The 24,992-nt window shown below is 56.4% G+C and overlaps 1 protein-coding gene and 1 long non-coding RNA gene across 2 annotated transcripts in view; both read right to left on the reverse strand.

Moving 5' to 3' along the window:
- HSD17B12 (hydroxysteroid 17-beta dehydrogenase 12) overlaps positions 1-15,645 on the reverse strand; it is a 109,626-nt gene extending 93,981 nt beyond the window's left edge. The window contains 2 exon segments of the mRNA XM_054161416.1: positions 15,211-15,384; positions 15,387-15,645. Coding sequence (XP_054017391.1) covers positions 15,211-15,384; positions 15,387-15,645 — 433 coding nt within the window.
- A 2,011-nt stretch (positions 15,646-17,656) lies between these two features.
- On the reverse strand, positions 17,657-24,679 carry LOC128897233 (uncharacterized). Its single transcript, XR_008462243.1, has 3 exons — positions 24,573-24,679; positions 18,870-18,984; positions 17,657-18,131 (listed from the first exon to the last, which is right to left on the reverse strand). It is a non-coding gene; the product is annotated as an uncharacterized LOC128897233 (long non-coding RNA).
- Positions 24,680-24,992: the final 313 nt, after the last annotated feature.

Below are 24,992 nucleotides of genomic sequence, written 5' to 3' on the forward strand. Positions count from 1 at the left end.
CACCTTCATGAAAAGTTCCTCTGCAGCCTTCCTGGAGGATCCCTTCAGGTACTGGAAGGTCTCCCTAGAGCCTTCTCCTCTCCAGGCTGCACAGCCCCAGCTCCCTCAGCCTGTGCTCACAGCAGAGCTGCTCCAGCCCTTGGATCATCTTTTGTGGCCTCCTCTGGCCTTGCTCCAACAGCTCTGTGTCATCCTTGCAATGGGGACACCAGCACTGCCGTTCCATCCATCCCCCCACCCATCCCCCCCCCCCCATTTGCTGCTTTCCTGCCTTTCAGACATCTCATCCTTGCAGCTCTCCTATCCCATCTTCTCCAGGACCTGTTGATGTAGGAAGTTTTACAGATGGAGGAACAAACAGAAGCTTCCAGCAGTGCTCCTACAAATCCCTCTCCAAGTGGGACTGAGAGGCATTTGTTTTCATGTGTTGGCAAAGCAATGTTCCAGATCAGAACTTCTTCACTTTGCTCCAACCACAACCAGCAACAGCACAGAAGTGACAAATCCAGCTGTGGTGAGATCCTACCACAGCCCTGCAGAGCTGGCATCTTGGGGAGGAAAAACAAGTCTAACTCTTTGCAAGCCAAGAGATTTCAGTCTAAAGGACTTCTGGATGAACAGATTTCTGTCACACTTCCTCCCCACCCCCACCCCACCTTGCTCCCTCCCCATCCAGAAACACTGTAAAAGTGATCTTGGTTGCCAGAATTGGGGGAGCAGCCAATCACCCCAGCTGGGAGAATCCCTGAGGATCAGCCAGGGCAACCATCACCCCAGCACTGCCAGCTCACCACTGCACCATGGCCCTCAGCACCACATCTAGATGGCTCTTCAATCCCTTCAGGGATGGGGACTCCACCACTGCCCTGGGCAGCCTGTTCCAGGCCTTGGCAACCCTTTGGGGGAAGAAATTGTTCCTCTTGCCCAGCCTAAAAATCACTGCAGCTGCAACTTGAGGCCGTGCCCTCTCCTCCTATCATTTGTTACTTGCTCCAACCTCTCTACAGGTTTTGACTACAGTTTTGAATACAGCCAAAGAGAGCTGGCCAAGGATAAGGGCTTGAGACAGAGCACAGCACTCAGACCACTGCATAAGTAGGACTCAGCTTCACCCACAAAGAACCAAGCAAAACAAGACCTTGGAAGAGCCTAACAGGAAGAGGCCAAGCACCAGCACTGCCAACAGGCTCCTCCTGTAATCTTACCCAGCAAATCCATTCCTTCCTGCTTCTTCAGACCTGCTCACCAACTGCTGACCTCACAGCTGGTCACTCTCACAGAGATGGCTGCCAGCCATGCCAGAGAGCAGACCTCACCCCACAGCACCACCAGGCATCAACTCCAGGGAAGCAGCCGGAGCTCACAGCCAGCAAGCGGAGCAGAAGCGACTCTGCTGGCAGCAGCCTGGTCTTGGAGCAAGTCAAGCTTAGCTATCTCTTCAACATACAGTTCCATGATACTGCTGAGCTCCCCTTCTGCTGTACCAGCACAGGAACTCATCTGACCCACAGCAAAGCAGTCTAGGGAGCACAATGAGCCAGAAGTGATTCATTTTTGGCAGGGCAAATTCCTTAACCAGATCACTGCAGAATGAGACAAGCACCAGTGCCAGCACAGGGAGGGGGAAAAGCAGCAAGAGCAGAGCTGTCCATCTGCCACCTCCTTCCCTCACACCAAACACTGAGGTCAGGAAGCCAGGATGTGAAACAGAACACAGAGTTAACCAGGTTGGAAAAGACCTCAGAGATCATCCAATCCAACCTATCGCCCAGCACCATCTGATCAACTCAACCATGGCACCAAGGGCCTCAGCCAGGCTCTTCCTAAACACCTCCAGGGATGGGGACTCCACCACCTCCCTGGGCAGCACATCCCAAGGGCCAATCTCTCTGGCTGGGAAGAATTTCTTCTTCACCTCCAGCCTGAACCTTCCCTGGCACAGCTTGAGACTGTGTCCTCTTGTTCTGGTGCTGGCTGCCTGCCTGGGAGAAGAGACCAACCCCCACCTGGCTACAACCTCCCTTCAGGGAGTTGCAGAGAGCAAGAAGGTCTCCCCTGAGCCTCCTCTTCTCCAGGCTAAGCAACCCCAGCTCCCTCAGCCTCTCCTCCCAGGGCTGTGCTCCAGACCCCTCCCCAGCTTTGTTGCCCTTCTCTGGACACCTTCCAGCAGCTCAACCTCTTTCCTGACCTGAGGGGCACAGAACTGGACACAGGACTCAAGGTGTGGCCTAACCAGTGCTGAGCACAGGGCACAATGACCTCCCTGCTCCTGCTGGCCACACTGCTCCTGATGCAGGCCAGGATGCCCTTGGTCACCTTGGCCCCCTGGGCACACTGCTGGCTCGTGTTCAGCTGCTGTCCACCACTACCCCCAGGTCCCTCTCTGTTTGGCAGCTCTCAGCCACTCTGACCCCAGCCTGTAGCACACCAGCTTCTCATGACTCATGGGATGTAGTCTACAAATGGACACCACTGGAGAGGGGCAGGAAACTGACTCCAGCAGCAACACAAATGAGGCCCTGGGTGGAGACTGGAGACCCAAATCTCAGCTAGAAATGGCAAAACCATAGCAGAGGTGAAGAACCAGGCCAGAAAATGGAGGAGGTTTAGATAAGAACCTGAGAACCCACACAAAGCTGCAGAGCCCCACACACTTTGGCATAAATCCAAGGACAGAACTGGGCCTGCTGGGACAAAGCAAGAGGTCATGAGTTTGTACCAGGACATGTCTTCCAGCACAGCTGGATGCTGAGCAGGACACACCTCCCCTTCTGCCACACCAAACCCTGGCTTGGACATGCAGGACACCTGAGGGTAGGGATGGACACCACCACACTCAAAGCCCTCAGCTCAAATAGAACAGAACAGAATTAACCAGGTTGGAAAAGACCTTTGAGGTCATCCAGTTCAACCTCTCACCCAGCACCATCTGATCAACTCCACCGTGGCTCCAAGGGCCTCATCCAGGCTCTTCCTAAACACCTCCAAGGATGGGGACTCCACCACCTCCCTGGGCAGCACATCCCAAGGGCCAGTCTCTCTTGCTGGGAAGAATTTCTTCCTCACCTCCAGCCTGAACCTCCCCTGGCACAGCTTGAGACTGTGTCCTCTTGTTCTGGTGCTGGCTGCCTGGGGGAAGGTCTCCCCTCAGCCTCCAGGCTAAACACCCCCAGCTCCCTCAGCTGCTCCTCCCCAGCCCTGCTCTCCAGACCCTTCCCCAGCTTCACTGCCCTTCTCTGGCCCTGCTCCAGCCCTCAATGTCCTTCATGGAGGGAGGGGCTCAAAACTGAGCCCAGTATTCGAGGTGCAGCTTCCTCAGTGCTGAGTGCAGAGAGATGATTCCAGCTGTAGTCCTGCTGGCCACACTGTTCCTGCTGCAGGCCAGGATGCCCCTGGCCCTCTTGGCCCCCTGGGCACAAAAGATGAACTCTGATCCCGTGGGAAGTCTCTGTGCTGGGGAGTGCAGTGTCTGACATCCTGTATGATGTTTAGAATGGAATACCAGCAGGGCAGAGGCTTCTTCCAAGCAGATCCTCTGTCTTTGCATCCTCCTGGCTGCTGTTTCTGCCTCCTGTTAGAGATCTGACTCGTGAGCTGTGCTGAATCACCTCTCCTCAGTCACGCTCTGGAGATGGAAAGCTGCTCTGGCAGATGGGACTCAGACACCAGGAATCCTGGGCACATAAACTTCTATCCATTTGTGAAGGCTCTTGGTGAATAACAAGTTTATGGATCAAACATTTTTTACTGGCAGGCTAAGAATTCCTGGGGAGGAAGCAGAGGAGATGAAGCCCATGGAAAAAAAAGGTCAACCACAGGCTCCAGGAGAGAGGCAAGGGGGGAGCTGTGGAGGAGCAGAGAGGCTGGGCACAGGCAGGGAGTGTGAGACTGGGACTCTGGGGGCAGCTCCTGTGTCAGTGGTGCTGTGTGTCTGGACAAGGGGCCAACAGGCATAAACTGCAACCCAGAAGTTCCAACTGAACATGAGGAGGGAAATCCTGGGTGTGAGGCTGCTGGAGGCCTGGTTGCTGCCCACAGAGGTTGTGGAGTCTCCTGCTCTGGAGAGCTTCCAACCCCAGCTGGCCACTGCAACCCTGAACAAGCTGCTGGGGGACTTTAAGCAGGACTAGATGATCTCCAGAGGTCCCTTCCAACCCCTACCATGCCAGGACTCTGACTTGTTGGAACAAGGATCCAGTGGTGAAGTAGATTATGGGGAAGAGTAGCTTGCAGGAGTTGATGGGGTAGCAGCACTCACACCAAGCTCAGTGCCTTCTGCTTCCACACCTACACACACCCTTGCATGCTTCCATAAACTTCTGCACCTAGAAGAGGACTAGAGACTTTGGAGGGAGACCTCTTCAGCCTCAGCAGTAAAATCTGAGCTGATCCCATACTGCCCATTCCACCTCTCCCATCCCAGCTTTTCTCCCTTCCATGCTTTGAACAGGAATGAGAACCCTTCAGGAAACCTTGTGATGAGCAGTCCTAGAGCTGAGCTCCTCACCTCCTGCTCTGCCTTGTCCACTGAGTATGGATGGAGCTCTTCCTCAAGAAGTGGGAGTGCAGCTGACCCTCCCAGGACACCACAGCTCACAATTACTTAGGAGAATAGGAAGGAGATAACAAAAAACAGATGGAAAAAAGCCAAGCAGCCAAAAATCAATCTTGGACAGCCAAGCAGACAGCAAGTGTGGCACAGAGAATCATAGAATTGTTAGGGCTGGAAGGGTCATCCAGCTCCAACCCCACCTGCCATGGGCAGGGACACTGACCATGCCTCAGCCTGAACCACACAGGTCCTTCCCAGCCTCTCTGAGACAGCCAGCTGAGGCAGGGGAGAAACAAGTGAAGCAGCAGGGAACCACAGAATGGCTTGGGCTGGAAAAGACTTCAGAGGTCAGCTGATCCAACCTCCCTGCTATGGGCAGGGACACCTCTCAACTACCCTTGGTCAAACATGGCCTCATCCAACCTGGCCTTAAACACCCCCAGGGAGGAGGCATCCACAGCCTCCCTGGGCTGCCTGCTCCAGTGTCTCACTACCCTTGTACTGAAGAGCTTCTCCCTAAGCCCCACTCTAACCCTGCTCTCCCTCAGCTTCAAACCATTCCCCCTTGTCCTGTCTCCAGACACCTTCAGGAAAAGCCTCTCTGCAGCCTTCCTGCAGGGTCCTTTCAGCTCCTGGAAGGCAGCTCTAAGGCTCCTCCCCAGCTCCCTCAGCCTGTGCTCACAGCAGAGCTGCTCCAGCCCTTGGATCACCTTTGTGGCCTCCTCTGGACTCGCTCCAACACCTCTGTGTTGTCCTTATAATGGGGACACCAGCACTGGAGGTGAGGTCTGAGCAGAGCAGAGCCAAGGGGCAGAATCCCCTCTGCTGCCCTGCTGGCCACACTCCTCTGGCTGCAGCCCAGGATACAGCTGGAAGGTGACAAAAACTGCCCAGGGTTGTGGCTGAGGCCCCATCCCTGCAGACACGATGGGGCTCTGAGCAACCTGATCTAGGGGGAGATGCCCCTGCTGGCTGCAGGAGGGCTCAGCCTAGGTGGCCTTCAAGGGTCCCTTCCAAGTGGATGCATTCTGCAACTCTGTGCTAGAAAGAGATGAAGACTCAGAAGAAACTAAAGGAGAGGAACCCTTTTCCCTGATGCTCAGCTCCTGTACCTCTCACCTCCAATTTTCACAGCTGCAGCACAAAAGGTTTCTTTCAAAACTCTACAACCCAGGACTTTGGGTGTCACCAAAACACAGGGAGGTTAAATAATCAGGAGTTGAAACCCAGCAGATTCAAGGTAGCAGGAGAAGGAAGCCAGCAGATAATGATGCATTTGATGAGGGAAGTGCTTTGCTCTCCTCTGGAAACCCAGGCTCCCCAAAGCCCATCAAGAAACGAGCAACAGAAGTCATCTGAAGCTACAAGCAGCAACCCTAACTCCTAATTAGGCAAGTGATTAAACTGTGCCAGCCCAACACAAGATGCTTCACCCACATTTGTGTCACACACAAGCCAAAAGAATCACACTTGGCATTTCTGTTTGAATAATTAGGGAAGAGATCTTCCAAGCATCCACCCTCCAGTTGCAGAGCTTGCTGGCCCACCCCCTGTGGATACAGGATGAAAAGCTTCGTGGAGCCAAGCCTGGCACTGGATCACCCACCTCCCAACCCCCACCTCCCCAGAGGCAAACTTGCAGAATCACAGAAGGGGTTGGAAGGGACCTTACAGACCATCTAGTTCCACCCACCCAGCAGGGACACCCCCCACTAGACCAGGCTGCTCAAGGCCTCGTCCAAACCAGCCTTGAACACCTCCAGCAGTTTGCCCCAAACCTTAAGCCCAGCTTTATCTTCACAGCCCCAGGACCTCCTCCTAGCAGCCTTGTTCCTTATACAGGAGCACATTGACCCAACAAGCTCTAAGACCCAAGGCAGTTACAGAATCCCAGCATGGAGGGGGTGGAAGACGCCTCTGGAGCTCACCCAGTCCAAGCCCCTGCCAAAGCAGGGCACCCACAGCAGCTTGCCCAGGAGCACAATGGCCAGGGGGGGTTGGAAGCTCTCCACACCAGGAGACTCCACAACCTCTCTGGGCAGCCTGCTCCAGGCTTCCAGCACCCTCACAACAAAGAAGTTTCTCCTCCTGTTCAGATGGAACCTCCTGGGTTCCACTTTGTGCCCACTGCCCCTTGGCCTGTCCCTGGGCACCACTGACCAGAGCCTGGCCCCAGCCTCTTGTCCCCCACAGCTCCTTCAGCTCTTGCTGAGCATTGCTCAGCTCCCCTCTGGGGCTGCTCTTCTGCAGGCTCTCAGCCCCAGGGCTCTCAGCCTTTGCTCCTCCCAGAGCTGCTCCAGGCCCCTCAGCACCTCTGTAGCCTCTGCTGGACTCTCCCAGTGGTTCCCTGTCTCCCTCGAGCTGGGGAGCCCAGCACTGGGCACAACATTCCAGTTCCATCTGGGCTTCTTTACTGGAGACACTTCTGTGTTCCTCACTCCCACAGAAGACCTTAAGACACCACAGCTGCTTAGCCCTCCTTGCTTGTCAGGGTCTCAGAATTTCCCTCTCATGCTGTTCAGCAGCAACAAGTTTTCCTTCCACATTAATGCAAGAAGCATCTGTCCTTCACTCCCTTGCTTCTTGGAGCTGGAGAGACCAGCTTTGAAGTCTCCTTCACATGCCTCCCTGTCCCTGCAGTGAAACACAGCAGAGACCCTACACATCCACATCCAACTTAACCCAAGAACCTTTCCACCCCCAATTTCACTTGGGAAAGGAAAAAAAAACCTCACACACAGACCTGAGAATCATCCCTGGAAAAGGACCCCAGGAGAATGGAAGTGCTCACAGTGAATCAAGCTTCAGAGCTGGAGCTGCTGAGCCTGGCTGCTGCTGAGCTTGGTGGTGCCCACACAGCCACATTAACTCTCAGCAAGCCAGAAGTGGAGGGTTGAAGCCTGTCAGCAGAGACAGGACATTGGAATGCTGGGCTCCAAGCATTTGCTCTCCCTTCCTCTCCTCTTCTGACCACAGAGTGGAAGGAGACCAGCTCAAGGCAACAAGGGCTGAGGAGTCCTACTGAGCTGGTAATAACCACATGTGCAAAGGGAAACACCTGAAAGAAGCCACCAAAAAGAAGAAAGGCAACAAAACCATAGCAAGGTCTCCCTGCAGCCTTCTCCTCCCCAGGCTGCACAGCCCCAGCTCTCCCAGCCTGGCCTCACAGCAGAGGGCTTCCAGCCCTGCCAGCACTGCTGAGGCCTGTACTGAAGGGTCCATATCTGTCCCCAGCACTCCAGGTGTGGTCCCAGCAGAGCAGTGCTAACTAATCCTCCTTCACCCCCAGCACCAGGCTGGATGCTCTGATCTGCAGCAGTGGTTTGTGACCCGGCCTGGCAGCTCTCATTGCACACTGCCTGAGCACCTGCAGAGCAAGAGTGTCCTCAGCTGAGCTGTGTGGGCTGGCCCTCAGCTGTGGCAAACACACCAAGGGACTTGGTGCTGAGGAGCAGGAGAAATCCCCTTGCTTGTCAGAACTTCTCAGTGACACCAACAGGCTCCCACCAGGTCAGTGCTGGGGTGCATACCCTGTCTGTGGAGGTTTCAGGCTGTCATTAACCATCTGACTCACTTCCCACTCCAACAAGGATGGGGAGGTGCTGCAGCAGGGCCACAGAAGAGCAGTGAAGGTGGGGAAGGGTCTGGAGCACAGGGCTGGGGAGGAGCAGCTGAGGGAGCTGGGGGGGGGTTAGTGTGGAGGAGGCTGAGGGGAGACCTCCTTGCTCTCTACAGCTCCCTGAACAGAAGCTGGAGCCAGGTGAGGCTTGGGCTCTCTTACCAGGTAGCAAGTGATAGGATAAGAGGCAATGACCTCAAGTTGTAGCAGGGAAGGTCTGGGTTGGACATGAGGAACTATTTCTTCCCTGAAAGGCTTCTCAAGGCCTGGAGTAGGCTGCTCAGGGCAGCAGCGGAGTCACCAGCCCTGGAGGGGTCCCAAAGCCACAGAGATGTGATCCTGAGAGCACGGTTCAGTGGTGATCTGCTAGTGCTGGGTTGATGGCTGAACCTGATGAGCTTCAAGATCTTTGCCAGCCTAAATGCTTCTAGGATTAAAGAACTTCACAAGAACTCCATGTACCAAGGAGGATGGGCCATGGAGAACTTCACCTGCCACGAGCTCCCCGGGGAGCTGGGCTTTGCAGGGACCCCTGGCAGTGTGACCTCACAGAGGAAACCCAACTCAAAAAGGTCTACAAGCACAAAGCCCAGCTGGTCACCTCTTCTTCCTCACATCAGCATCACATCTTAGCAACCTGATCACCATTAAGATCTGATGCAGAGCTTGTTATTGCCCAAGTTCCTGGTCAGCAAGTTTGGGAGTCACCCTATATATTCTCAGCCTAGAAGATCTAACCTGGAACCCTGTCCTGGGCTGCATCCAGAGGAGTGTGGCCAGCAGGGCAAAAGAGGGGACTCTGCCACTTTGCTGTGCAGAGGCCTCTCCTCCAGCGCTACAGCCAGCTCTGGAGTTCCCTGCATAAGGAGGACACAGAGCTGAGAGAGAGAGACCAGAGGAGGGACACAAAGATGACCCAAGGGCTCTGCTGGGGGATGCCCAATGCCAGCCCAAGGGGCAGTGGTGGAAGCTGAGGCAGAGGAAGCTCCATGGAAACAGGAGGTGATTTTTTCCCCTGTGAGGGTGATAGAGGCCTGGAGCAGGCTGCCCAGGGGGGTTGTGGAGTCTCCCTCTCTGGGGATATTCCAACCCCCCCTGGATGTGTTCCTGTGTGAGCTGCTCCAGGTGCTCCTGCTCTGGCAGGGGGCTGGGCTGGATGAGCTTTTGGGGTCCCTTCCAGCCCCTGACATTCTGTGATCAGCTATGTGACAGGAGCCTGTAGCAAGGCCAGCACTGACCTCGTCTCTCAACTACAATGGGACAAGAGGCAATGGCCTTAAACTGCTCCAGGAGAAGCTTAGGTTGGCTATCAAGAAAGAAAGAATTTCCTCACTTCAAGAGTGGTCAGAGATTGACAGAGGCTGCCCAGGGAGGTGGTGGAGTCCCCATCCCTGGGGGTGTCCTGGCACTGTGTGGCCACAGCACTGTGGGACGTGGTTCAGTGGCTACGGTGGTGCTGGGCTGTCCTGCCCAGCCCCAACCACCACAGGATTTTGTCTTCATTTCAAAGTAATAAAGGGAAGGGGTGAAATAAAGGTGGGGGGAGGGGAAAGGGAGAAGCCATTCCATGTTTGCCAGAGCAAGAGGCAGCTTCCCAAAGCGGAGAGAAGGCAGAGCTCCAAGCGGGAGCTGCGACAGCAGCAGACAGCTCCCTGCTCCACAACACACCCAGCTGTCAATGGCAGGGAAGCAAAGTGGCTGCCTGCCACAGCACCAGGAGAAGAGGACACTCTGAGCCCACCCAAGGGAAACACCATCATGGATCACAGCTACCAGCAGTGCCAACAGCCCTGCCTTGCTCAGGGGAAAGCAGGGCAACAACCGCGTCTCAGGGGGGTCCAGGCTCCTCGGCACTTGGCTGCTCCCAAGGCTGTGCTTCGTGTGGCTAAGCTGCTCTCCAAGCAAGGCAGCTCTGAGCCCTACCTTTGCCTACCAGCTCCTGAGGCATGGCAGAGCTGCACTCGGTGCACTGTGTCCTGTGTGTCCAGAGCAGGGCAAGAAAGATGCTGAAGGGTCTGGGGAACAGCTCTGGTGAGGAGTGGCTGATGGAACTGGGGCTGTTTGGCCTGGAGAAGAGGTTGCTCTCTGCAGCTCCCTGAAAGGAGGGTGCAGTGAGGTGGGGGTTGGTCTCTTCTTCCTGCTACCAGGTGGTAGGATGAGAGGAAATGGCCTGAAATTGTGCCAGGGGAGGGGTAGGTTGGAGATGAGGAACGATTTCCTTGCTGCAAGAGTGACCAGGGACTGGCAGAGGCTGCCCAGGGAGGTGGTGGAGTCCCCATCCCTGGAGGGGTTCAAGAAACCTGTGCCCATGGCACTGTGGGATGTGGTTTAGTTGTCATAGAATGGTTTGAGTTGGAAGGGACCTCCAAAGCTCACCTAGTCCAAGTTTCTTGCAGTCAGCCAGGACATTCTCAACTAGAGCAGGGTGCTCAGAGCATTCTCAAGCCTGAGCTGGGATATCTCCAGGGATGGAGCCTCAACTACCTCCCTGGGCAACCTGATGCATTGTCCCAGCAGCCTCCTGGTGCAGAACTGGTTGCTCACATCCAATCTCACTCTGCTCTGCTCTCATTTCAAACCATTGCCCCTGGGCCTGTCCCTGCAGGCCTTTGCCAACAGTCCCTCTGCAGCCTTCTTGTAGCCCCCTTCAGGTGGTCTTGGGTTGATGTTTGGACTTGATGATCTTGGAGGTCTTTTCCAACCAAAGCACTTGCAGGATTCTCTGATCCTCTCAGGATGCACACAGAAACCCCAGGCCAAGAAAAACCTCCACCCAACCTGCACTGCTGCAGCCAAAACCAAGTCAGATGTGAGTGCTGGGCAAGGAAAGCCAGAAAGGCTGCACCTGGACCTCCACAGCTGAGAGTCAGCACAGGAAAACCACCTTCTGTCCACACTGCTGCTGTGCCCAGGGGCAGACACCCAACACTGGGTGACATGGGTGGTGTTCCTCCTCCTCCTCCTCCTCACATCCCATCCTAAATGCCAGCAACTTAGAGCACAGGCAGCAGCAGCTGCACTTCATGCAACCAAAACCCCACTGAGAAAGCAAGAAGAGAGCCTGAAGGTGTCCAGAGAAGGGCAACAAGGCTGGGGAGGGGTCTGGAGCACAGCCCTGGGAGGAGAGGCTGAGGGAGCTGGGGTTGCTTAGCCTGGAGAAGAGGAGGCTCAGGGGAGACCTTCTTGCTCTCTCCAACTCCCTGAAGGGAGGTTGTAGCCAGGTGGGGGTTGGTCTCTTCTCCCAGGCCCCCAGCACCAGAACAAGAGGACACAGTCTGAAGCTGTGCCAGGGGAGGTTTAGGCTGGAGGTGAGGAGAAAGTTCTTCCCAGACAGAGAGATTGGCCCTTGGGATGTGCTGCCCAGGGAGGTGGTGGAGTCCCCATCCCTGGAGGTGTTCAAGAGGGGACTGGATGTTGCACTTGGAGCCATGGGTTAGTTGCCAGGAGGTGTTGGGTGAGAGGTTGGACTTGATGATCTCTGAGGTCTCTTCCAACCTTATTGATTCTATGATTCTATGACTTCTGATCCACAAGGAGAGTTGAAGAGCACTGAGGAGCCTTTTGCAAAGGGTCTGAAGGGCCTTCCAGCTTCTGTAGAGTTGTGAAGTAGAAAGGATGCATGGACCCAGGAGTGACAGCAGCCAGCTGGCATCAAACCCAGAAGAGGACCAGCAGAGGAGGGGATGCACTTTCCCCTACAGCATGATGTTCATTAATCCTCAAGGTGACAAAGAACTCCAGTGGAGGCTACAGAGGTGCTGAGGGGCCTGGAGCAGCTCTGTGAGGAGCAAAGGCTGAGAGCCCTGGGGCTGAGAGCCTGCAGAAGAGCAGCCCCAGAGGAGAGCTGAGCAATGCTCAGCAAGAGCTGAAGGAGCTGTGGGGGGCAAGAGGCTGGGGCCAGGCTCTGCTCAGTGGTGCCCAGGGACAGGACAAGGGGCACAAACTGGAACCCAGGAGGTTCCATCTGAACAGGAGGAGAAAATTCTTTGTAGTGAGGGTGCTGGAGGCCTGGAGCAGGCTGCCCAGAGAGGTGGTGGAGTCTCCTTCTCTGGAGACTTTCAAGACTCATCTGAATGTGTTCCTGTGTGACCTGTGCTGGATTCTATTCTCCTGCTCTGCCAGGGGGATGGACTGGATGACCTCTGGAGGTCCCTTTCAACCCTGTGATCCTGTGATGTGAGCAAGACAAGATCTGCTGGCTGTGGTTTGTGATTCCAGCTGACAAGCTGGTGATTGGCTCAAGCACTACAAGCTCCTGTGTTTGAAACCCTGAGAAGCAGGGGGAAGCAGCCACCAGGACTTCTGTGATGCAGCAGCACAGGCCACTGATAATGCAGTGATGTGTCCAAAGCCAACATGAGGAAACCAGAGAGGCTTCAGGCCACCTGTGCCACCACATCTTTAACAGATGTGGCACTTCTCTAGGAGAAGCCCCTGAGCCTGCATCATGAGTTCCCTGTGAGGGTGAGAGAGCCCTGGCACAGGCTGCCCAGGGGGCTGTGGAGTCTCCCTCTCTGGAGATATTCAAGGCCTGCCTGGATGGGTTCCTGTGTGACCTGCTCTGGCAGGAGGGGCTGGGCTGGATGATCTCTCGAGGTCCCTTCCAGCCCCTGACCTTCTGTGATTAGCTCCCTGAGAGGAGGCTGTGGCAAGGCCAGTGTTGACCTCTTCTCTCCACTAAAAATGGGACAAGGTGCAATGGCCTTAAACTGCTCCAGGAGAAGCTTAGGTTGGCTCAGGAAAACCTTCCTGCACTGCAAGAGTGGTCAGGGCCTGGCAGAGGCTGCCCAGGGAGCTGATGGAGTCCCCATGCCTGGAGGTGCTCCAGAAACACGTGGCCATGGCTCTGTGGGCTGTGGTTTGGTGGCCATGGTGGGGCTGGGCTGACGGTTGGACTCCCTCTTACAGCAGATGTGGCTCTTGAGGACAGAGCCTGGTGGTCCTGAGGTGTTGGGTAGAAGGTTGGACTGGCTGGCCTTGGAGGTCTCTCCCAGCCTTGCTCATTCTGCAGGCAATGCTGCAACTTGCCCCAAGCCCTGTGGCCACATTTCAAGCCCATGCATGCCACAGCCCCAGCACCCTCCGGGACTCCTCCTGTGCTCCTAGCAGCATTGCTGCTTTCCTGCTGCCTCCCACAGCAGAGGCTCAGTTGCTCAACCACCCCTTCAACAAAGCTGTGTGCTGGCTGCTGGAGGGCCTCTGGAAAGCCACATCCACCCAGCCTACAAACCAGCTCCTCCTGGGGCTGCTGTTACTACAGCCTCACCGTGGAGAAGCAGCTGCAGAGTCAAAGCCCCTGATGCCCTCCCTCCCACCTTCTGCAGCCTTCTAAACCATCACCTCCAACCCACAGTTTGCACCGGCTGCAGTTGCTCTTATGGCCCACACCTGCTCCATTCCCAGCCACAGAAGGCACTTTCTCTTCCCTCTCCTCCTGCCAGGAATGGATTTCACAGCTCTCTTGGCCTGATGGGTTAAGACAGGCAGAGAAGCTCTTTCCAGTTCCTCATCACTACCTAGAAACCACCACAGCAGTTTCAGAGAAAGGTGGAAGAGATGCTCCCTGCCCAGCCTGTGGCTGGAGCTTGGGGAAATGAAAGGGGGAGGAAAAGCACAGCCTAAGCTCTGACAGCTCCCTGCTGATACCACGGGCTGCTTCGGGTGAGAAGAGACCTTTCAAGGTCATCCAGCCCAACCCCCCTGCAGTCGGCAGGGACATCTGCAACTGGAGCAGGTTGCTCACAGCCCCCAACCACCTCACCTCGAGAGTTACAGGCAAGGGGCTTCTACCACCTCTCTGGGCAACGTGGGATAGAGCCTCATCACCTTCACTGGAAATAATTCCTTCCATCTCTCCAGCCTCAATCTCCCTCTTTGAGTTCAAACCATCCCTCCTTGTCCTGTCACATCAGGCTCTGCTCAACAGTCTGTCCCCAGCTTTTTGATCAGTCTCTTGAACCACTGAAAGGCCACCAGAAGGTCTCCCTGGAGCCTTCTCCAGGGTGAGCTCCAACTCTCTTCGCCTGTCTCACAGCAGAGGGCTTCCAGCCCTCCCAGCATCGCTCTCTCCCTGCTCCAACAGGTCCCTGTCTGTGCTGAGGATTCCAGAGCTGCCCCAACACTGCAGAGGGGGGTGTCTCAGCAGAGCAGAAGGGCAGAATCCCCTCCCTACCGCTTCTGCCCATGCTGGACCCAGGCGGGGCTGGGAGCGCAGGGTGCCGGCTCACGTCCAGTTTTTCACCCGCCAGCTCCATCTGCTAAACTTCCACCGCGCTCCCGCATCCCGGGATGCCGGCTCCCTGCTACAGCCCCCCGCCGCTGGTCTCGCTGCCGGCAGCCCGGGCCCATCCTTCCCCTCTTTGTCCCGCTGCTCCCGGCGGGCCGCTCCGCGCCGCCTGGGCTGCCGGGGTGGGTGTCCCACGGCTCCGCCGTTCCCCGCTCTGCCCCCGCACGCCCGAGCGCTCGGCAACGGCCACAGCACCCCCGCGACTGGGCTCCGAGAAAGCCACACACTCCGCTCCACCTGCTCCCGGGCTGGCCGGTAACGGGGTCCCGGCAGCCCCAACCACGCCGGGAGCCGGACCGAGACTGGGGAAGAGGGGGGGAGGAACAGCTCCGCTCCGCTCCTCCGGGGGCGGCGGGGCGGGCGTGACGTCAGCGATGAGGTGCGAGGCCGGCGCTCGGAGCCACCCGCCAGCGCCAGCACCGAGGGGGCGGCCGCGCACCGCCCGCCCGGCAGAGCCGCTCCGCTCCCCGCCACCCCCGCTCTGCCGGCAGCGGGCCGAAGTTCACACCGCCCGCGGTCCCCTTGCTCAGGCCCGCTCCGACCGGGGCGGCCCAAGCCCGGGGCGGCGGGGACGCGCCCGGCAGAGTCGCAACACCCCCGTACCCCCTCAGCCGCCGTCCGGGGGAGGCAGACACCCACTCAGCCGCTCCGCTTCGGTTCCCACGCCGCGCCCTGCCCGCCTCGCTCCCCGCCGGGCACCGGAGGACGAACGGGAGCAAGAAAAGCCGGCGGCCGCGCGGGACGCGCACTCACCTGCCCAGGCGCCCAGGGCCGGTCCCACGGCGGTTTTGCCACTACCCAGAAACCAGAGACGGACACCGGTCAGAAGGCGGTAGGAGGTCAGCGCCGCCACGTAGACGGCGCCCAGGGCACCCACCCAGTAGAGGAGGCCGGCGGCCGGGAGCACGGCAGGACCCACCATGCTGCGGAGGCGGCCGCGGCCGGACTGAGCCCTCCCGGCCACCGCCGGCCCGCAGCCGTCACGGCGCCCGCCCCCGCCGCGTCGCCATTGGCTGAGAGGAGGTTCAATCACCCCGTTGCCAGGCAACGCGCGGGGGCCCCGCCCGCCCCCGGGCCTCGCGGCCGCACCAGGCCGGGAGGGAGGGGGGCAGGCGGCGCGCGGCCACACGCCCCCGTACTACTTGCGGCCTGCGCCCCACGTGGTCGGCACCGCGCGCCCGCCGCCATTGGTCGCAAGGGGTGGCCGTCACCCGAAGGCCGCGCTATCGTTGGCTGAGAAACTGAGAGGTGTATCGGCATTGGTGAATGTTGGGTCCTCTCTGCCCGCCCCTGCTGACGTCATATGAGCCCATTCATAAAATGCTCAGGCTCCGCCTCACGCCCGAATCTGTCCCCCAGATCCCCCCCTGCCCCGTGGCGCCTGCGCCTTGGCCCGGGCAGGGCTGGAGGGACACCCCCCCTCCCCCCCACGCCCCCGGCAACCACGGAACCTGCCACCGGCACAGTTCAGCCCTGGGGCGTCCCACCGCAGCTGCCGACCCGGCCCGTCCTGCCCCGGCGGGACCCATGGAGCGGGGGCCACCGTGGGTACCGGCTCTGAGCTGCCACTGGCAGCGGGTTGTGCCCTTTTTTGGGTACTGGTGAAACTCCACCTCGGATTCGGGGTTCGGTTTTGGGGCTCTCACTACAAGAAGGGCCTTTAGGGGCTGGAGACGGGCAATGAAACTAGTGAAGGGTTTGAAGAACGGGGCCGGTGAGGAGCATCTGGAGGGTACTGGGGGTGTTTTTCCTGGAGCTGAGTAGGCTTATGGGAGATCTCATTGCTCTCTACAGCTCCCTGAAAGGAGGTCGGAGCCAGGTGGGGGACTGGTCCCTTCTTACAAGGAACAAGAGGAAATGGCCTCAGGTTGCAGCAGAGGAGGTTTAGGTTGGACTTGACTACCAACTTCTTCCCCCAGAGGGTTGCCAAGCCCTGAACCAGGCTGCCCAGGGCAGTGATGGAGTCCCCATCCCTGGAGGGGTCTCAAAGTCATGTAGATGTGGTGCTGAGGGACATGGCTTAGTGGTGGAGTTGGTAATGCTGGGTTAATAGTTGGACACCCTGAGCTTAAAGTTCATTTCCAATCAATATAATAATGTGGTGCCCAGTGACAGTGCAAGGGCCAGTGGGTACAGACTGGAATGCAGAGGCTTTAAGTGCAAGGAAAAACTTCACTGTGAGGGTGCTGGAGCCCTGGAGCAGGCTGCCCAGAGAGGTTGTGGAGTCTCCTCTGGAGAGGGGACTCTTTATAAGGGTCTGTGACAACGTGAGAAGGGGCAATGGTTTTGAACCACAGCAGGGTCACTTCAGATTGGAGAGTAGGAAGAGATTTACTCTTGAGGGTGGTGACACACTGGAATAGGTTGTCCAGCAAAGGTTTGGATGCCTCATCCCTGGATGTTTCAGACCAGGTTGGGTGAGGCTTTGAGCAACCTGGGATAGTGGAAGGTGTCCCTGCCCTTGGCAGAGGGGTTGGAACTGAGTGATCTGTAAAGTCCCTTCTGACCCAAACCATTCCACGCTTCCAAATGGACTTGGCCATTGTGCTCCTGGTCACGCTGCTGTGGGTGCCCTGCTTTGTCAGGGGGGTTGGACTGGATGATCTCCAGAGGTCCCTTCCCACCCCACCATGCTGGGATTCCCTGAAACACTGCTCCCAGACTGCAGCCATTTGCCAGCTCCCATCCTCCACCCCTGTGTGTTGCCTTCCACGTGCCCTGCTGATGCTGGATGCAGGCCACAGGAGGTCATCTGCCAACCCCTGGCAGCTTCAGCTCCAGCCACCTTCCACAGACCCTCTCCTACAGACTGTAAGCTGGATGGATTTACAAGCTCTGGCTCATTTCTCTCTCCTTGTCCCACTCCATGTTCTCTCTCTTGCTGCTGTTCACAGCACAGAAGCTCTCTGCTGTTCTTCAGCCTTTGGGAAGATCCTGCTTTAGGTGCCCTTCTGAACCCCACAGGTTAGCATCCAGAGTGCTGCACCTTCAAGTCCCTCAATGCAATCTTCTAAGACTGCAACAGGAACCTCAAGGTGCAGCTCTCTGGGTGGCTCTTACTGAGCAACAAGATGCTCTGGTGTGACATCAACCACCTGAAGCAACATCCAGAGACACACCAAGACTGCACTCCATGACCTTTCATTTAGCCCATGGGAAAGGAGACTGAAGAAGTTCATTGAGAACAGGACCTGAAAAGTTTCTCTGCTTTATTAGTCTAATAAATATTGGTTACATTTGCTGTTGTTAAACACAAATACACAGACCAGCACTGAACTCCCAAGTCCATAATTAACAGCAATCAAAGGGTTCATGCTAAGTGTCTTCTCCTAAGTACCATCTATAGGACAGGAGAAAATGGCCCCAAGTTGCATCAGGGGAGATTTAGGTTGCACATGAGGAACAACTTCTCCCCCAAAAGGGTTGTCCAGCCCTTGCCCCAAGCTGCCCAGGGCAGTGGTGGAGTCCCCAACGCTGGAGGGCTTTCAAAGCTGTGGAGGTGAGGTGCTGAGGGCCATGGCTTAGCCATGACCTGGCAGTGCTGGGTGAAGGGTTGGATTCAGTGCTCTCCAACCAAAACAAGTCCATCACTGTATGACTGCAGGACGTGCTGCTGCTCCTCACTCTTCTGTCTTCCAGGACCAGGCATCAGAGGCAGGATGCAGCCCAAGCACCTGAAAGGACACAAGGAACCAGTTTGGCTCTAGTCAGAGATCTGCTACGAGTCAAAGCCAAAGCAAGAGCTGAGGTGAGGGATGGGAGCTAACAGTACAATGACCAGGGGTGGAGAACTGGAACAGACTGGGCAGTGGACAGCACATGCAGAGGCTGGAGGAAAGCAGATGGTGCTGGGCACCCTGCTGCAGGCAGCAGGCAACCTCTCCCGGGCTGTCCACGAGGCCACACTGCAGCTGGCGCAGCGGTGCTGCCAGTTACAAACGGGGCAGGAAGCACCTGGGAAGGATTCGTTGGCCTTGATCCAAGCTGCCCATCTTTGACAGAACATCTACTGCCCACAGCACTGTTCCTGGGACCTCTTGGCTGAACCACCTTCTCAGGGTGGGTGAGGAGAGAAGCTGCTCTGCTCCTGTCTCATGAGAAGCAGAACAATAAATCCCTTGGTGCAGAGGCAGGGAGGAGAAACTTCGGTGTCGAAAGGCTGCTTCTAGAAGATGAGTCACAGGCAGGGAAAGGGACTGGTTGGAAGGGGAAGAATGATGCAAAGCTCAGGTGAGGGGTTTGGAACCTCTTTCTTCTGGTCATCACACACTCCTGGACTAAGGGTTCCATCCTGGTCTTCCCCCAAGCTTTGGAGGTTTGTTTGCATTTCCTCCTGCAAAGCCCAAAGCAGCAGGAGGGGGTTTGGGTTGCACAATCAGACCCCAGCATGCACACACACGTCCAGGAGGTACCTTGCTCCAGAGAGCCACAGAGTTCCCACAGCCACCTCTTGTCACTCCAGCTGATGCAAGCCTAAGTCAACCCACGGCTCAGCTGTGTTGCTCCATCACAGGGAAAGTGGCCAAGCTGCAAGGGCAGATCACAAGACAGACAGAGAGTCAAAACCCAGCAGTCAGTCAAGATGAGGAACCATGGAAAGGAAGACCTCAAAAGGAGACATAAAGGAAGGCAACCCATAGCAGAGAGCAGAAATAAAATACAGCCAGCTGGACAAAACTGCATCCAGCAAGAGGAGAGCTTCAGCTGTGGAGCTCTGCCTTGCTGCACAAGTCCATCAGAAGCAGGAGCACAGTGCAGCCAGAACACAAGGCCACAGATCACACAGAATCATTTGGGTTGGAAAAGAGCTTCTGGATCATCCAGTCCAACCATCCTCTAATTCTACTGAGCCTGCTGCTAAACCATGGCTCTCAGCAGCACATCTCTGCAGCTCTGAAACACCTCCAGGCATGGGGCCTCAACCACCTCCCTGGGCTGAGGGAGTGTTTTTTGGTCCAGTCTTTGAGAAGCCTTTCAGGGAGGAAGTTTCTTCTAACATCCAACCTAAAGCTCCCTTGGTGTAAGCTGAGGCTGTTTGCTCTCATCCTATTACTTGTTACTAGGGAGAAGAGACCAACCCTTGTGTCACTCCAACCTCCTTTCAGGGGGTTGTAGAGAACCAGAAAGTCTCCCTTCAGCCTCCTTTTCCCCACACTGAACACCCCCAGCTCCCTCAGCTGCTCCTCCCCAGCCCTGTGCTCCAGACCCTTCCCCTGCTTCCCCTGCCCTTCTCTGGACCTGCTCCAGGAGCTCAATGTCCTTCTTGGATTGAGCAGCACACTACACACCCTCCTGCCCAGCTCTTCCAGTACCTGAAGAAGACATCTCTTGTGCTCAGCACTGGTGAGGTCACACCTCAAATACTGGGCTCAGGTTTGGGCTCCTCACTCCAAGAAGGACAGTGAGGTGCTGGAGTGTGTCCAGATAAGGGCAACAAAGCTGGGGAAGGGTCTGAAGCACAGGGCTGGGGAGGAGCAGCTGAGGGAGCTGGAGGTGTTTAGTTTGGAGAAGAGGAGGCTGATTGGAGACCTCACTGCTCTCTACAACTCCCTGAAAGGAGGATGGAGCCAGGTGGGGGTTGGTCTCCCTTGTAACAAGTGGTAGAATGAGAGGAAGTGGCCTCAAGTTGCAGCAGGGGAGGCTTAGGTTGGACATTAGAAGAAACTTCTTCACTGAAAGGTTTCTCAAACACTGGAACTGCCCAGGATGCTCAGAGAGCTGGGCTGAATCCCCACCCCTAGAGGTCTTTCAAAGAGGCAGAGATGTGGTGCTGAGGGCCATGGTTTAGCCCCAGCCTTGGTCAAGTCAGAGAAGGGCTGGACTGGATGATCTTGAAGGCCTCATCCAGTGAAACGACTCTATGACTCCATGTGCTTAGTGAAGAGACAGAACATGGGCCATGGCAGCAGCAGATCAACCTTCTCCTACCTTCCAGCCCAGTGACAGGGATTGGTTTGGAGCTGGAAGCACCTCCTGTGGACACAAGCCACGGCGCTCTCACGGTTTAATCCCTGCTGCCTCTGCTGCCTGCTCTCCTAGCTGTAGATAAGAGACCCAGATCCCTGTGTACAGAAGGTGATCAAAGGTCAGGAGGCCACGTCCCTCACCCCACTGCCAGCACTCACTGTCACCCCACATGACACCTTCCCTTTCACACCCCGAGGACGGACTACACTTGATAACCATCCTTCATCTCCTCATCGGGAACAGGCTGCCCAGGGGGGCTGTGGAGTCTCCCTCCCTGGAGATACTCAAAACTCACCTGGCTGTGTCCCTGCTCTGGCAGGGAAGTTGGACTGGATGAGCTTTTGAGGTCCTTTCCAGCCCCTGGAATTCTGTGGTTCTGTGATCCAGAGCCCACTGCTCACCCACTGCACCACACAGTCGACACTCAGCCCTCCTGCACCGCATCCTTCCCTGGAGTACGCTGGGCACAAGATTGTGTCTCCAGCCCTTCCTCCTCCACTGCCCCTATGGCCCCTGGCAGAGCCCACCTGGCAGGGGCTGGCTCACAGCCACGGGGCAGGGATCACACACCACCTCCTCTCTTCCACATGCCGGTGGATTAGCTTTGCCAGAGGGCTGGAGCACCTCTGTGTGAGGCTAGGCTGAGAGAGTTGGGGCTGTGCAGCCTGGAGAAGAGAAGGCTCCAGGGAGACCTTCTGCTGGCCTTGCAGCGCTTCAAGAGGCTGAGCAGAAAGCTGGGGACAGATTATTTAGCAGGGCCTGATGTGACAGGACGAGGAGTGATGGTTTGAACTCAAAGAGGGAGATTGAGACTGGAGAGAAGGAAGAAATTGTTTGCACTGAGAGTGGTAGGACCCTGGCCCGGGTTGCCCAGAGAAGTGGTAGAAGCCCCATCCCCAGGTGAGGTGGTTGGGGGACTCTGATCAACCTGGTCTCATTGCAAGGTCCCTGTTCACTGTAGAGGGAATTGGACTGGATGACTTTAAAGGTCCCTACCCACCTAAACCATTCCATGGTTCTGTGCAAGACCCAAGACACGATCATAACATCCCCATCCAGAAGGCCATCTAGTCAAGGGACGTAAATCATCATTCCTCTGGAGACAGGAGTGAAAATCTGATGATCCTCCAGCAGGGATATTCTGGCTCCAAAGCCTATCTACAAACAACAATTAAAGGCAACCAACCACCACCACCACTTACAACTGCTGCTTCAGGCTGCACATAAGCAAACGTGTCCATGCAAGCGTCCACATGGACACATCCCTGCTGGGCTTGTGGGGATCAAACCAGCAAAGGGAGGGACTCATCCCACTCCTAAAACCAGCACCAGCACCTTGGGTTTGTTTCATGTTACAACACTGGCTGCTTTGCTTTTGTCAGTGACTCACACCCATGGAACTATCAACCTCCTCATATGAAGGCTGCTCACAGCCATCCATTTGCTCCTCCACTCAGCAGTATCTCAAGTGGTGTAACACAGCACAAGAGGATGAGGAACTGGTGACGCTCGTGGAAGTGCCTCTTGGATGGAACCTCCTGGGTTCCAGTTTGTGTCCATTGCCCCTTGTCCTGTCTCTGGGCACCACTGAAAACAGCCTGGCCCCAGCCTCTTGTCCCCCAACAGATCCTTTATCTCTTGCTGAGGACTGATCAGCTCCCCTCTGGGGCTGCTCTTCTCCAGGCCTTCTTCTAACAGCCCCAGGGCTCTCAGCCTTTGCTCCTCACAGAGCTGCTCCAGAACTCTCAGCATCTTCATAGCCTCTGCTATGGAACTACTCTCCAGTAGTTCCCTGTGTCTCTTGAACTGGGGAGCCCAGAACAGGCCCTAGTAGAGCAGAATAGAGGCAGAGGAGAACCTTCCTCAACCTGCTGGCCACACTCTTCTTCACACTCTCCAGGATGCCATTGGCCTTCCTGGCCGTGGGGGCACATTGCTGGCTCGCAGTGCACCTGCTGTCCACCAGCACATCCAGCTCCTTTCTCCATGGAGCTGCTTCCCAGCAGCAGTTCCCAGCAGGAGAGAGCCAACGAGTCTGGCAGAGTCTGCTAACACTCTGCTGCATTTCGCCTCACCACTGCTGCTGCAAGCAGAGAACCCAGCAACGTTCGTTTCCTGTGGGGAGAGCTGGACAAGCACCGGGTCCCTTCGGAGGAGGACGGCAAGCCACAGGCTTACCACGTTGGAAACCACTTCCTGAGCCATCAGCCACGCTTCCCTTCCCCTTCACCTTGGCTACTGCAGTTTGCTCTGGGTTTGCTGGTCGCTATCTCAAGTCATCTTCCCCAGCTCAACTCTGCACGTTCCGAAGCGGCAGGGTTTGCAAAGCAGCCACTTCCCCACTCAGCCCCTTTGCCTTCCCAACAACTTCTTTTAGAAGCCAAATAACATTTGCCTTTGTTTTTCCCCTCCTCCACTAGAACAACACTTCCCTTCAAAAAAAGGAAAGAAAGAAAGGGAGAGAGAAAGAAAGGGAGAGAGAAAGAAAGGGAGAGAGAAAGAAAGGGAGAGAGAAAGAAAGGGAGAGAGAAAGAAAGGGAGAGAGAAAGAAAGGGAGAGAGAAAGAAAGGGAGAGAGAAAGAAAGGGAGAGAGAAAGAAAGGGAGAGAGAAAGAAAGGGAGAGAGAAAGAAAGGGAGAGAGAAAGAAAGGGAGAGAGAAAGAAAGGGAGAGAGAAAGAAAGGGAGAGAGAAAGAAAGGGAGAGAGAAAGAAAGGGAGAGAGAAAGAAAGGGAGAGAGAAAGAAAGGGAGAGAGAAAGAAAGGGAGAGAGAAAGAAAGGGAGAGAGAAAGAAAGGGAGAGAGAAAGAAAGGGAGAGAGAAAGAAAGGGAGAGAGAAAGAAAGGGAGAGAGAAAGAAAGGGAGAGAGAAAGAAAGGGAGAGAGAAAGAAAGGGAGAGAGAAAGAAAGGGAGAGAGAAAGAAAGGGAGAGAGAAAGAAAGGGAGAGAGAAAGAAAGGGAGAGAGAAAGAAAGGGAGAGAGAAAGAAAGGGAGAGAGAAAGAAAGGGAGAGAGAAAGAAAGGGAGAGAGAAAGAAAGGGAGAGAGAAAGAAAGGGAGAGAGAAAGAAAGGGAGAGAGAAAGAAAGGGAGAGAGAAAGAAAGGGAGAGAGAAAGAAAGGGAGAGAGAAAGAAAGGGAGAGAGAAAGAAAGGGAGAGAGAAAGAAAGGGAGAGAGAAAGAAAGGGAGAGAGAAAGAAAGGGAGAGAGAAAGAAAGGGAGAGAGAAAGAAAGGGAGAGAGAAAGAAAGGGAGAGAGAAAGAAAGGGAGAGAGAAAGAAAGGGAGAGAGAAAGAAAGGGAGAGAGAAAGAAAGGGAGAGAGAAAGAAAGGGAGAGAGAAAGAAAGGGAGAGAGAAAGAAAGGGAGAGAGAAAGAAAGGGAGAGAGAAAGAAAGGGAGAGAGAAAGACCACCCAAAAAACCCAACCGACATTTCATTCCTTTCCTTTCTGCCTCCCGAGAACTGACACCCACCTAGGCATCCCCTAAGGACTCTGCTTCAGGCGATGATCACGGGCAGAAAAAGATGAGCTCCTGTCTGACAGAAAGCCAAACAAGTTGGAAGAGCTCCTCCCAGTCTTCCCCTCCAAACTGAGCTCTAACAGATGCGACAGGGCACAAACCTACGCTGGGATATTCCCTCCCCCCCGTTTTTGGTGTGCGCTGGTTTGGGCTCGCGGCGTCATTTTCCGTGCACCTCTTCGCTGCTTAGTTAACAAATGAACTGCGTTTCCCCACTGCGTTTCGCGAGGATTTAGAATTAACAAGATAAAAAAAGACGCTCCCTACCAAGAACTGCTCCATCTCATGAAGTTTCAGCCCCACGTCCACCCAGCTCCCGAGGCTTGGCTTCCCAGAGTTAGGGAAGGGGGCGGAAGGGGGGGGGGGGGGGGGAACCCACCAAAACCAAACCCCACCACCACAAACCACACCAACCACAATGTGCCGAATTCCCTCCAGCCCGACTGATGTCAGGCGCTGGGAGCTGTCATTCCCTTCGCACACAAACCCGGCCACCTCCAGCTTGTTGGCCCAGCCGCCTCACGCCAGCAGAAGGCTTAAGCGGGAGCTGATTTCGCACGCTGGGCCCAAAGGAACACCTCCAACATCCTCCCTCCTCCTCCCTCCCCCCCCCCGTGCCGTGCTCAGGGGACGGTACCTGTAGCGCCGGCCCCAGCGCCGGCCCGACGGAGTGCCGAGCGCCCGCCGGCTCCCGGGGCTGCTCCCTCCTGCCCTGCGCCGCCTTCCCGCCTCGCCGTTCTTCCCTTCTCACGTTACGAACAGCCCCCGAGCCCTGCCGCCAGCGAGCCGGCTGCGGGGCAGAGGCGGGCAGGCCGCCGCGGCAGGCCCAGGCCGCAGGGGCAGCTCCGTTACTGGCGGCCGGCGGGCCGGGGCCGCTCCGCAGGTGAAGGAAGAGGAGGGAGAAGGGCAGGGGGCGCGGGCCGGGCGGCGAGGGGCGGCGAGAGGCGGCTCCGCTGTGCCGTGCCGTGCCGTGCCGTGCCGGCGCTTCCCAGCGCTGCCGGCACCGCGCCGAGCCGCGCCTACAACTCCCGGCCTGCCCGAGCCCGCCGCCGGAACC

Source organism: Dryobates pubescens, chromosome 5 (assembly GCF_014839835.1).
Source record: "Dryobates pubescens isolate bDryPub1 chromosome 5, bDryPub1.pri, whole genome shotgun sequence".
Taxonomy (NCBI): Eukaryota; Metazoa; Chordata; class Aves; order Piciformes; family Picidae; genus Dryobates; species Dryobates pubescens.